Here is a 12739-nt window from a genome sequence, read left to right as displayed (position 1 = left end):
GACTGTCAGTAACAATCCTACACAGGACCAGTGGATGGTAAGATGCTCTTCCTTCATCTCAAACACTTGTGACTCAAAGCTGTGGACTGGGGATCTGGAGAGTTCCATCTCCCAGAGGCTAAGGAAGGACAGTTCTTCACTGTACAGTCCATTTTAAAGAGGCCAGAACTGGCTTTCACCTTTGGCCCAGGGAGCCATTTCATGGCCCTACGCATCTTGCTGGCAAGCAGCTTGCCAAAATACAGCCTATGTTTTGCTGTTCCCAGTTCCATCCCGTTACAGCTCACCAGAACCTAGTGTAGCACATGCAGCAAGTCCTGTGCATTCTAGAGGACACTGGAAGCAACTGCCTCCATCTCCTGCTGCTGAAGGAGAGCAGTCTCACTGCTCCTGGCAAAGCATTAGGGGAAGAACATGTACAGAGCACTGCTCCACTGGAATGGGGAGCAGACATGGGGCTGTGTAGGCTGCCTGTTTTCCACAGCAATGTCCCTCCACCCCTCCCCAGCAGGGTGGCAACTAGCCTGCCTCTTACCTTCTCTGCTTTGACCTTCTTCAGCTGCCGGCACTCACTTTCCCCCTCCTCCATCTCCGATTTAACTCCCAAAGGATTGAGCGCAGCTCCCGTGTCAATAGCTATACTCCCGAGCTGCTCAGCTGCAGCAGGTTCTGGCCCTTGGCCCGCATCGTACTGTCCCACCCTCACAGCCAGGGCGAGAGGCTGGAGCACGCTGGGCTCCTTCTCTGATGGAGCCCCCACACCCTCACTCCTTTCCTTCTTGCTCTTGGATGAGCTGCCCTCCTTCTCCTTTTTGGAGCTGGCCACACTGCGAGATGCTTTAACCGACTTCTCAGTGCCCTTCGGGATGACAGCAGCCACCAGGCTGCCCGAACTGGCGCCATCCCCAGAGCGTCCCTGAACCTCCTTCTTGCCACTGGCCCCCTCGCTAGGAGTGAACAGAGAGGTTCCTGGGGCCGGCTTGCCACTGTCCTTGCCACTCTTGCTCCTTTTGGATTTGGACTTGCCTTCCTTGCCCTGAGGGCCTGGCACCGGAGTCACAAACTTGATGTTATCAGGCAACGTGGCCACAGCATTAGGCGCCGACAACCCCACCTCTTTGGAGCCCGACATTTCCAATTTCTGCTGGTCCTTCTCCAAGTCAGCGTCCAGGTCAATGATGAGGTTCCCTACTCCAATGTCCCACTCATCCCCACTGTCGTACGTCTCAACAGGGTTCGCATCCACTCCTTTCCCTCCGGAAACTCCGCTGCTCAAGGACATCTTAGAGTTCACAGCCCACCTCAGAGTTCCAGGCTCTTCCCCGCCTCTGGATCCCAGGCAGCAGCTGCAGCTATGTCCTCAGGCCTTCAGTCAGGGTCTGCCCAGGTGACGGCATCATCGCTGAAAGGGACAGCAAGAACAGGTGTTACACAGAGCGGCACAGGGAAGCCTGTTCGAGTGATCTTCCTGGAACAGGCACACACACCCCTTCACCACTACAGGGGCTCAACAGGTACCTGTGCACCACCACAGTCACATGGAGCCTAAACTCTCTCACACACACACACACACGCTGTCTCTCACTTACACACACCACCAGAGACACAGAGCCTGAACTCCCCCAAGACACACCACCAGACACAGAGTCTGAACCCATTCCCCCCCCCCTTACACACACACACACCCTGAACTCACCCCCTCTCTTACATACACCCACCACAGATACATGGAGCCTGAACTCACCCATCTCCCATCTCTCTCACACACACACACACACCACACCAAAGACAGAGGAAGCCTGAATTTTACACACACACACACACACACACCTGAACTTGCCCTCACACGCTGTCACACTCTCTCTCTCGCACACAAACACACCCCACGACAAACTCAGGGGCCTGTGCTCTATTACTAGCTCACGCAAGCCCATGGGCACAGCTGCCCACATCTACTTTGCTTCACCCCAAAGAAATACTCACATGAACGTACACAATTTCAGACACTGAAGCTGACCGGAGCCCACTGCCTGTGTGGGGAAAAATCCGCAACACCCCATCCCGCCAGCCCCCACCACAGACACTGCCCTGGAAAAGTGACCTGCTACATGAAACTCACCGGCCTGCACTCTGGCTGCCACAGTCTCATCACAGCACCCTGCTGGCCCCTAACAGCCTCAGAAGAGGCCCTAGCACCCTGGCTGTCCCTGTGGAAGCTGCCATCTGGCATCGCTCCCTCAATCGATACAGGCCCCGGCAGGTCAGAGCTCTCAGCTTCAACAAGACATTACTTACTTGCTCCCTGCTTGCCACTTCCCTCTGAATTACCGAGCACTCCCTGCACACAGCCCCGGGGATGGAGGCAGACCCCTCCCCTCTGTGCCCCCCAGGGCCAAGGGTGGGGTTTGGGAACCTTGACCAGAGTAGTGCACCCCACACACACTGTGCAGCATGAGACCAGAGTCACCTACCAGGGAAGTTTAGTGCCCTGGTGGGAATCCGACATCTAGCCTCAGAATGAGCACAATGTTAAAATCAGGTGAGAGCCATCAGGATCAGCCAGGGGCCAAATGGCAGGGACAAGATTTCTGTCCCCACAGCTCAGAGCTCACCTTCGATCTCCAGTGACAGACCACAGCATGCCAGCTCACTTTAGAGCTCCCACACTCGAAAGCCACCACACAATACCCAGCACAACTGACTGGTCAGGACAGGCCCAAGACCAGAAGAGGGGTGAGGGCTTCCAGGTCAGGACTGAAGGGCATTGGCAGAACTGCAGCAGAAGTAGGGGGAGCTCAGGGCTGGAACAGCAGGGGGACTGCAGGTCAGGACTGAGGGGCATGGGCAGTGATGTGTAGGAGCCAGAACTGAAATCAGGTCTGAGGGGCACTGGCAGCACTGCATGCAGGAAGCTGTCACTGCATATGTCCTCGCTCTGCTGCCCCCCACCCCCAGTCAGATCTAGCATTTTCTCCCTCACCCCTGGAACGCCCTAAAGCCAGGGCCGACACTCAGATCTCTGCACTGCACATTTCCCTGGAAGCAGTTGTGTAGCATGGGGGGGAAAAAGCCCCAGAGTCACTCACAGAAAGTAGCGAGTGGCAATTGCATTACCAGACATAATTAACACAGGAAACAGCGTTCTTCCCAGCAGCCAGGCTCTCAGCCCCAGCAAACCCCTCTCGAGGCTCTCCCAAGAAACCCTTGGCCACCCCTCTCAATGCAGCTCCTCTCAAGTGCCATTGTCCTCCTCCTCCTCCTCCTGCTGAGCACACGGCCCACAGATCCACAGGATTATTTCTGAGCAACACTCCAAAAGCAAGTGACTTAAAAAAATACATTCTCTTTTAAACCCCAGCAGGCAGGAGCCTGGAAAGCAGCTTCGTGGTGCGTTTTCAGAGACACAAACACTGTAAAAATGCCAAGGAGTCTTTCATCAGACAGGCTGCAGCAGCCAGACCATTTTCCATCTGCTCCCCACAGCATCCCTGGCTCTGTACACCTAATAATCCACTCTCTGACAGGTCATTACAGAGATTTTTAACCCCAGGAGCCAGGGGCTAACACGCGAGATGGAAATGAAAAGCACTGACCTCTTGTTTCAATGGCAGAGAAAGGGCAGAATCAGGAGAACGCTGCATGCAGCATTGGAGTCACTAACAGCTTTCAAAAGCCGCCATGTGGGTTCTTGCCTCCCTCTTCCCTTGCCCCAGCCCCCCCACCCCGCCAGGTAATCCACTTCCCAGCTTGGAGCATGCACAACAGTCAGCATCCTCAGCTCTAACCCACCAGCTGCTCAGATCTACCTGCCCCTCCAGAGCCACTTTCCCGGTCCATCCCCGCCAGATAGTGCCATTTGTGCTTTGTTCCTCCAGCTGAGATCACAAACAGGCTGCTCCCTGCACGGATCAGCTTGGGGGAGGGACGGAGATGTGCAATGATCAATTCACCTCACTCCCCCTAGCCTCCCACTAAAACAAGGAGAAGCTCTTCACATCCAAAGCAGCACAAAACCTCCCTGCCAGCCCTCAGCTCCTGGCCACCACAGGCACCACGTGCAGAGAATCGCCTTTGTACTGCCAGCCCTCAGCAATTTCTTTGTCCAGATGCACAAGGCCAATAATGAGTTTGACTGCCCAAGCTGTTAGACTGCAAAGGCCCCTCTTGGGGATGGGATCAGCCCAAGGACTGGGGGCACGGTATCCCACCAGGGCACTTCAGAGATAAATACAGTAACAGGCCTTTGCCCAAAAGCCTCTATTACTCCCACGTGCAGAAGGCATATGCAGACCAAGGTTTTGCAGGGTGATGATGGCTATGGGGCACTATTGGTGAAATACAGACCAGCCTTCCCATCGAGGTGCCCAATAGTTACCCTACACCAATGGCCTCTTAAACAGTTTGTCTGGACTCCAAGGGACTGCACTTGATTCATGTCCAACAGACCACATAGTAGCTGTCCCCCTTCCTTTTGATACTGAGGTGCAGTCTGTAAAAACTATTAGTCCCAGCATGCAAAACTCCATGTTGATGCAAGAGTAAGGCCATGTAACCAAGAGAGTGCATTGCATGCTGGGACTTGTAGTTCACGTAGCCATGTTACAATAAGGACAGCACATGTACAGCTCCATAAGCCTGTGCTTTGCTCTTGGCCACTATGATGGGATCAGTGAGCTTCCTGCTTGATTCATTTCTATGCCCTCTCAACTGTATTTTTAAAGGTAGGAAAAGCAAAGTAACTCCAAGTGCTATTCAGGAAAGAACCCAGCTGAAAAGGAAATGGAGACACCTCCCTCACTGGAGAAAATCTCCCCTGGCATCCAACAGCAGGGATGTTTTAGAGCTACTGTACACAGAATGACTTGACAGCTAAACTAAAGCAGCCCTCTTCATCTCAGCACAACCTTTCAGTCCCAATCACACCCCAATTTCTATCCTTCAGGTTCCAACTTAACCTTAGCCATCAGATGGTAAGTGATTTGGTCCCACTCCAACAGAGCAACCCATAGATGAAGAGCTGCCAGCTCACTGATGTGGCTTCTCAGCCTTGGAAGAATATCACAGATTCAGGGCGGAGCTGGAATGAACACACATGTAGCCCCCAGAGGGTCAGGCGCTCAGTGAGACTCACAGCAGCCAAGCAACTAGGAGCCATTGACCATTTATCTATAGCAGCCTGAAAAAGCTGATGAGCTGGTGCCCAGCAGGGGCAGGTCTGCCCACAGGAAAGTGCTCCTTTTCAAACTACACTACCCAATGCACACTGTGCCCTCTGCCTCACCCATGAGATAGTACTAGTGTAACTGAAGGCAGGACTTGTCCCCCAGCACGGATAAAGAAGAGAAAACCCCTGTAAACAAGACAAAGCAGAGAACTTTAGGGGGCACTGATCACGTCCACCCCTCACACTGTGCTGGTTGACAACTGAACTAGAGTACATAGGGAATTTCCAGCACACGCATCAGGAGACACTAACACAGCCTGGCTCTGTAGACACCTTTACTGACACAGAGAATGCAGACTGTGCAGACTACAGATCCTGGCTGCAACACACGCTTTGAGGCAGAGCAAGTGGTGCAAACCGGGACCCGTACTCATCACAGGCTGCCCCTCCATACTCAGGAAGGCTCTCATTACAACTTGATTACTGATGCCCATTATGCACAGCCCTCTGGTTCCTGGCAAGCTGCCCCCATTAGGTGCCCATCAGAAACTCCGCCTCTTCTGGGAGAAGGATAAGAGACAAAGAAATCACAGAACCACAGAAAACAGTGAAGGGACTTATGCAGCCACAGCTAGTGTTCCCCTCACCTCCTCCCATTGCAGGCTTGGTCCCTACACAACAGAAAAGGCATGTGGTCACCTGTGAGGCTGGAAACCTGCCAACAAGGCATTTTAAGAGAGGGCCTGGAGCAGAGGTTCTTCAGGGAGACAGTTATCCACTGGGGAATGCTGCACACAAACAGTATCAGACATGAATAATTCAGCTCCATTTGGTGCTGGAACCTCCACAATCCACATCTATGCACTGGGAAGGAGCCAACGCATTAGAGACAAACCGGAAAGTTCACTTTCTGAGCTAACAGCCACTGGCAAACACACCTAGAGAAAGCTATTCAAACAGGGAGCATTTCAAACACACCAGCACCAGGCGGAGACCTAGGAAACCACATTAGCCAGGGCTCTTTGTGCTGGAATACACCCCCAACGGATCCTCTGTAAACCCAAGGAGCCTGCATTCCTTCTGAGCTGTTGTAGTGGAGCAAGAGGCAGAAAAACCTAAACAGGGAAGGATTTAACGCCCAAGGGTGACAAAAACCAGAAGCAAGCTATTCCGTTGGCAGCAAGTCAGCCAGCCCACACATAAAGAGACTGTCTCCTGCCCATGTGCTCGAATCTGCAGCGCTCCGGGATTAGCCTCTGGAGGCTTCCAGACATGACTGACTGCAATTTTCACCCTGATTAACTTTCAGGAATGCCCGCAACAAGGAACAGCAAAGACGACGGGAAATCTCCTGTGCGAGGTGTTTCCTTTGGCCAGACGGCTGCCACTCTACAGCAGACCAAAGCAGAGGAGGGTTTCAAATAACTGCTCGCCCTCACTGGACGAAGTCCAAGACAGCAAATGCACCCATCTGTCCAACAGCAGCCCCCAATGATAGGAGTGAGAGGCAATCCCAGCACCGGTTGGAGGGAGGAGTGGAATCAGAAGAGCAAAATCTCAGTCAGAACAAAGTAGGAACTGCTGCTCGCTGCACGGAACAACTATCCACCCCATCCAGCCTCACGGGTGCCCAGTTTTCCAAGTGGGACAATGCAGAAATGCGAGAGGATGCTGTACTGCAGGCCCTTTCTCCCGCCATCTAGTGCTGGCAGCCAGCCTACTGCTTTCCCCATATGTTGCCTCCACACAAGATCCTTTTTTGTTTCCTTTTACGACTAAAGAAACTCAAGAGGGGACTCCCCTTCCTTTCCAGAGCTGCAGTGCCAGCTCTCTGCTCTCGACTCCTAATGCTACCTCTGTAATCCCCTAGCCTGGCTTGTTTGGGTTGGATTTTTTTTTTTTTAAGTAACTCCCATGTCGTTTTTGTAGATTTCTTTTTAAGATGTTCCTTTCTCCCCGCCCCCTCTCTCTAGGATGAAAAAAATGTTGAACAAGAGCCAGCTGGCACGCACAAGAGGAGACTGAGAAATCTGCACAAAGGAGCTTCCTCACTCACTTGCTGCTTTCAGATCAAGAACAGTGCAGGGGAGGGAGTTCTGCTCTCCCCCACATATCAGTCCAGCTGAAGCAGACAAAGGAGATTTATCATGACACCCCTGCGAGCTGCCACCCAACTGGTGTAGTTTTTCTGTATCGCATTCACACAGTGGGTGTCCAAGACATTCCAAAACACAGTGAAGTCCAGGTTTCAAAACACGCTGTTAACTCTGGAATTAAGCACGGTTTGAAGGGGATGCTAACATGTCACTTGCTTTTTCTCAAAAGACCAGGGGCCACCAAAGTTTGCCCAATCAAGGGCCACACTGGCAGCCTGCCAGGAGCAAGAAGGCTGAACCCACTTTGAATAAAATGGAACCACCTTCCTCTTTTAATATGGAGGTGCACCTCCATGAAAACTACAGCTCCCAGCATGCAATGCAGCCGGATCCTTTGGCTGGAAGTAGAACAATGCATGCTAGAACATGTCGTTTCCATCGGCTGCACCTTTGGATTAGAAGAGGAATCTGACCTTGGATGGCATCTGGATCATAAGCCATTCTTGGGTCTGCTTTGCAACACACGGAGATCCTGGAATGAAAGGCACTATAGAAGTGCAGAATATGGCATTACTGTCTCCCTCCACCTCTGGTTATAATCAGCCTTTTGACAAGGAGCAGCAGATAACTGGAAGCAATTGGAGGTGTTGGGGGAGATAAAGACCAGCACAGTCATTCTGAGAAAACCTTGTCTGCATATGGATCACTAGGCTGCTTTGGGGAGGAAACCACAGCCAAGTCCACACTGATGTCAGCTGGAAGTTTTAATTTACAGCTCCCCTGAACATCAACTAGTGTTTTACATTAAAAAAAAATTAATTCAACTTTCAGCTGAGGAATTCAGCATCAAGTCAGAAAATGCAGAGTTAAGGTTAAAAACTCAACCCTGAGTCTGCCTCCCAGGCTTATAACTTTCAAATATGGCCTTTCCTGACAGCCACGTTCCATTACATCCAAAGAGGAATTTCCTATTAAACATCAAATACAGTAACATACAGTCATTTCAGAACCAGTCCGGTCTAAACTTCAGAAAAAGCTTAGTCAGATTATTTAAAAACTCTATGCTCGTTTTTATTAGTTTATTTAACTCCAACGACAAATAGACATTGGGGAGAGAAAAAACAACAAGAAGTCCTTGTGGCACCTTAGAGACTAACACATTTATTTGAGCTATAACCCACTTCATCAGACGCATGGAGTGGAAAATACAGTAGGCAGACTCTCGTGCTTAAAGATTGCAACACACATCTCCACCTCTCTCATCCCTTCAGTCGAGGTCCAAGAACTCCCAACACATAACCCTCAAGAAATCCTTCAGCAAAACCAAAGAAGACCCGTCTTGACATTGTTGATATTTCTGAGATAAGAACTAAATCAGGAGTTAAAAGCCCACACATAGAATCATAGAATATCAGGGTTGGAAGGGACCTCAGGAGGTCATCTAGTCCCACCCCCTGCTCAAAGCAGGACCAATCCCCAACTAAATCATCTCAGCCAGGGCTTTGTCAAGCCTGACTTTAAAACCTCTAAGGAAGGAGATTCCACCACCTCCCTAGGTAACCCATTCCAGTACTTCACTACTCTCGAGTGAAAAGTTTTTCCTAATATCCAACCTCAACCTCCCCCACTGCAACTCGAGACAATTACTCCTTGTTCTGTCAACCATCCTTTTCTTTTAACCATCAGCAAGTCACTCAATGTTGCCTTTAACCGGAGTTCACGGCACAGAATTTCCTTTAAAAAAGTTGCTACTGGGATTTATAGCTCTAAAGATTAGCAATTATTTGGCTCCGATTTCACCTAAGCCCAGGAATTTTTGACCAAAGCCTACTGTGCAGGGAACAAAATATACCTCTTAAGCCTTATCTGGCAATTTGTGTGGCAGAAGACCAGAGTTTTGCATCTCAAATGTATTTAACACCTAGCTCAAGTTCTTTTAACTACTTGGCACTAACTAAATTCATTCTCCAGCAGAATTTATGCTGATATTGACACAACTGAACAAGAAACATCCTCACACATGATATTTAGATTTAATCAATTTTACAGCAGCTGTTCCAATTAAGCAGGCATCAAATATTGTATTAATTATATTATATACTTTTTATCTATACAACACAACCTCAGTAGCCTGTAGGGTGCAGGATGACAGCCAAACAGTATAAAGAATAACACTGGGGCAAACGTCTGCTCTTTTTTATTAAAAAAATAATAAAATATTTCTCTTTCTTCTCTTTTATTAAGCATCATAAGCTCCAATATCCACAAAGAGGGGCATCCATTTAAAATATCACGTCTGAAAAGTGTTAGTCTTTAAGGTGCCACCGGACTCCTCATTGCAAAACAGATTATCTGAAGGAAAACAAAGGGTTGAGCCACGCTGGCTAGATTTGACCCTATGGCTCCCAAGAAGTGGAAGGGGAATATTTCAAATCTGTGTTTAGGAGGCCACTAAGCTACACTCTCCAGGAGAGCCTAAAAACTCCATCTCCACCCTTGGGAACATCTCATTTTCCTTCTAAATCAGTTTTTAGCTGAAGGAAGTGCTTCTTCCAAATACTGCCCCCTCCCTGTGCTCCCCCGCCCGACTCCTTCCCAAGATTCCCTGCTCCCCTTATAGTTCTAGAGAAGACAGCAGAGCAAAGAGGGATGTGCCCATTTGCTCACTGCTCCTCCAAGCTGCGGAGATAACTAACAGCATCTCTCTAGCACTTTCCATTTCCAAAATGCTGTTCAAACGCTAACTGCTTACTGTCTGCAGACTGCCCCACACTGGTAAATACTGTCATCAGTTTAAAGCTAGGAAGACATGCACACACAGAGGTTAAGTGACATGCCGTTTGTCACACTGCAAGCTAGCATCAAAACCAGGTTAGGCATGGACTGCTGGGCCCAAGCCTAACCCAACTCAGAGTGCCTCCAAAGCAACCCCAAACTGCAGGCAGTTCACAGGCCCTAGCGTCAGCGGAGATACAAGAGACGGTCCACCCTTCACCTTGTGCAATGCAGGGTGGGATTTTGGGGAATCTCATGCTGCTGCAACACTGACCCTATCCATGGCAAGACAACTGGTCCTTTCCTGTTGTGATGTGACCTGTGCTTCCCATGTGCAGATACCCCAAGCCAACAAACAAGACACCTAGTGTCAGTTTAGCATTAAACAAGAGGGCCAAGGGTATGCCTGCAACCAAGGTCAGTAGGTACTGTATTAATAGCTCCCTTTTGCAGTGGGAAAACCACACAGGCTAACCAGCAGTGTGAGCTAGAGGTGGATCCGGCAGACCTAGTACACAGGAGAGCTGTGATCTAACCCCAGTCACTAGTCTGTCACCCTGGAAAAGTCACTTCCCTTCTCAGGCCTCAGTTCTCCTGCCTGTCAAACAGAGATGAGTGACAGCTCTCAACCTCAGAGGGAGCTGGGAGGATTAATGAGGCCAGTCAGGAGCAAGTGGTCATAGACTGCAGGTGACCATACCTCTAGACAACATGGCCTCTGGCAGGGCACTGCCTCCTCATCTGGGAGAAATTTTACACTGGCTAAATGTCCTGCAGTGAATTTTGCCAGACTTTTTAAGTCCCTGCAAGTTTATCATGGTAAAGCACTTTAAGAGTAGCCCCGAGGTTCAAAGCCCCAAAGCTGCAATTAAGCTAAAACACAAACTTCCCCTGCCCCCACAACCCCCTGCAATGCCTCTAGGCCAGGCCTGCACAACTCGTAAAGCGGTGAGGGCCACATTACTTCAAAGAAAACAGCTGGGGGCCGAAACCTCCGAGCCCCGCAGAAACACCCCGCCCCAGGGCCGCCCAGCCCTGAGGAAACAAACCCTCCTTCCCCAGCGCCGCCCCACCAAAATAGCTGCGGGCCAAAAAGGAAGGCTGGGGGTGGGGAAGTGATACTTTATTTTAAATCAACCAGGGGCTCCCAGCCGAAGAGGTGGCTAGGAGCCCTCAGTGTCAAATTAAAGGGCCCAGGGCTCCGGCGGCTGGGGGAACTCAGCAGGGCCGGCTCTAGGTTTTTTGCTGCCCCAAGCAAAAAAAAATTTGGTTGCCTCTCATCCCAGCCCTCGGCTCCCCCCTGTACCCCCCTGCTGCCCCAGTCCTGGGCTCTCCTCCCACTGACCCACACCCCCTGCCACCCCAGCGCTGGGCTTCCCCCTTTCCTCCCCACCAGTGCCTTCCCCCTACCCCGCTGCTGCCCTAGCCCTGGGCTCTCCCCCACACCTCCTGCCGCCCCAGCCCTGGGTCACTGGTAACGCTCCCAGGGCGGGTCATTCAGCAGGAATTTTGGATGTGCACAAAACATAGACAGGATTGGTTCCCGTATGGTTACAGAGCTGCAGTAAAGTGGAACAATTTTCAGCTTGATTGATTGGAGGATATCTGGATGCATATTATAAGACTGTCCTCCATAAATGAGGAAAAGCTGAGGTGCCTTTATTATTCTTTTGTTCCACTCTTTCTTTCTATGGGGAATTTGCCAATGCAATATCACTGTCTTCCTTTTAAACAAACAAAAAGGCAATGGCTGTTGAAAACAGCAATTCCAGTCCTAATAAGCATTGCTCAATTTTATCCTACTTTTTCTACAGCAAGTTACAGTGGATCAGTATATTTGATTTGGGAGAAATGAAGTAACAGCTGCCCAAACTGAGCTTGAGCTTGAGCACTCCTGAATTTTGAGGTGTTCAAATCTGGAAGGCAGGTGCTGCTGGCAGCGCAGAGCCCTTTGATTCCCTGCTGCGGCTGGGATTTTAAGGGCTCTGCGCAACCCGCAGCTGCCTGCGGCCAAGAGCCCTCTGACTCCCGGCCATGGCTGGGATTTAAAGGGCTCTAGGCTCCCTGCCGCTGCAGGAAGCCCAGTGCCCTCTGACTCCTGGCCACGGCTGGGATTTAAAGGGCTCTGGGCTGCCCGCAGAGCACCGTGTGCAGAGGATTTAGAATCCTCCCACGGGCCACACAGTGAGGCTCCGCAGGCCGCATGTTGTGCAGCTCAAACAAAGAAACCCCACAGAGAAGCCCAATGACCATGGAGAAAGAGGTTCTCAGGGTGCAGAACTACTGAGTCAGTTTCCTTCTCACAGGGCTTGGTTCTTAAATCCAACACCCAACCCACACTATGAACTTTTACCATGGCTGTACTCTATATATTGTGTCTGCACACCTGATTGCTAACACCTTGTCAGTCGTCATGGCAGCCCTAGCCAGAGCCTGGGCTGTTACTCTGTTTTTCCATGTAGACCAGTGTCCTCTTACCATGCCTGTCCTCTGTACCTCATTTGGCTGGTCCTCCTTTCTAACAAAGAGAACCAGAAAAATACCTCCAAGTGCACTGCCCACATGCTGCTCTGCATGGCCGCCCTCTGAGCACTCTATCCCCACGCAAGTACAATGGGGCAGCCCAGAGGTTCTCAACTTTTTTCCTGAGCTCCCCCAGCCCCAACACACTATAAACATTTCATGGCCCACTTGTGCCACAACA

General features: G+C 50.7%; 1 protein-coding gene across 1 annotated transcript in view; it reads right to left on the bottom strand.

Annotated features, from left to right (window-relative positions):
* ZNF609 (zinc finger protein 609) overlaps positions 1 to 1364 on the bottom strand; it is a 111959-nt gene extending 110595 nt beyond the window's left edge. The window contains exon 1 of the mRNA XM_050967425.1: positions 536 to 1364. Coding sequence (XP_050823382.1) covers positions 536 to 1282 — 747 coding nt within the window. The 5' untranslated portion in view covers positions 1283 to 1364. The remainder of the gene's footprint in view (positions 1 to 535) is intronic.
* Positions 1365 to 12739: the final 11375 nt, after the last annotated feature.

This window comes from Gopherus flavomarginatus, chromosome 9 (assembly GCF_025201925.1).
Source record: "Gopherus flavomarginatus isolate rGopFla2 chromosome 9, rGopFla2.mat.asm, whole genome shotgun sequence".
NCBI lineage: Eukaryota > Metazoa > Chordata > Testudines > Testudinidae > Gopherus > Gopherus flavomarginatus.
Note: the sequence above shows the minus strand (reverse complement) of the source record. Positions and strands in the feature narration are given on the sequence as shown.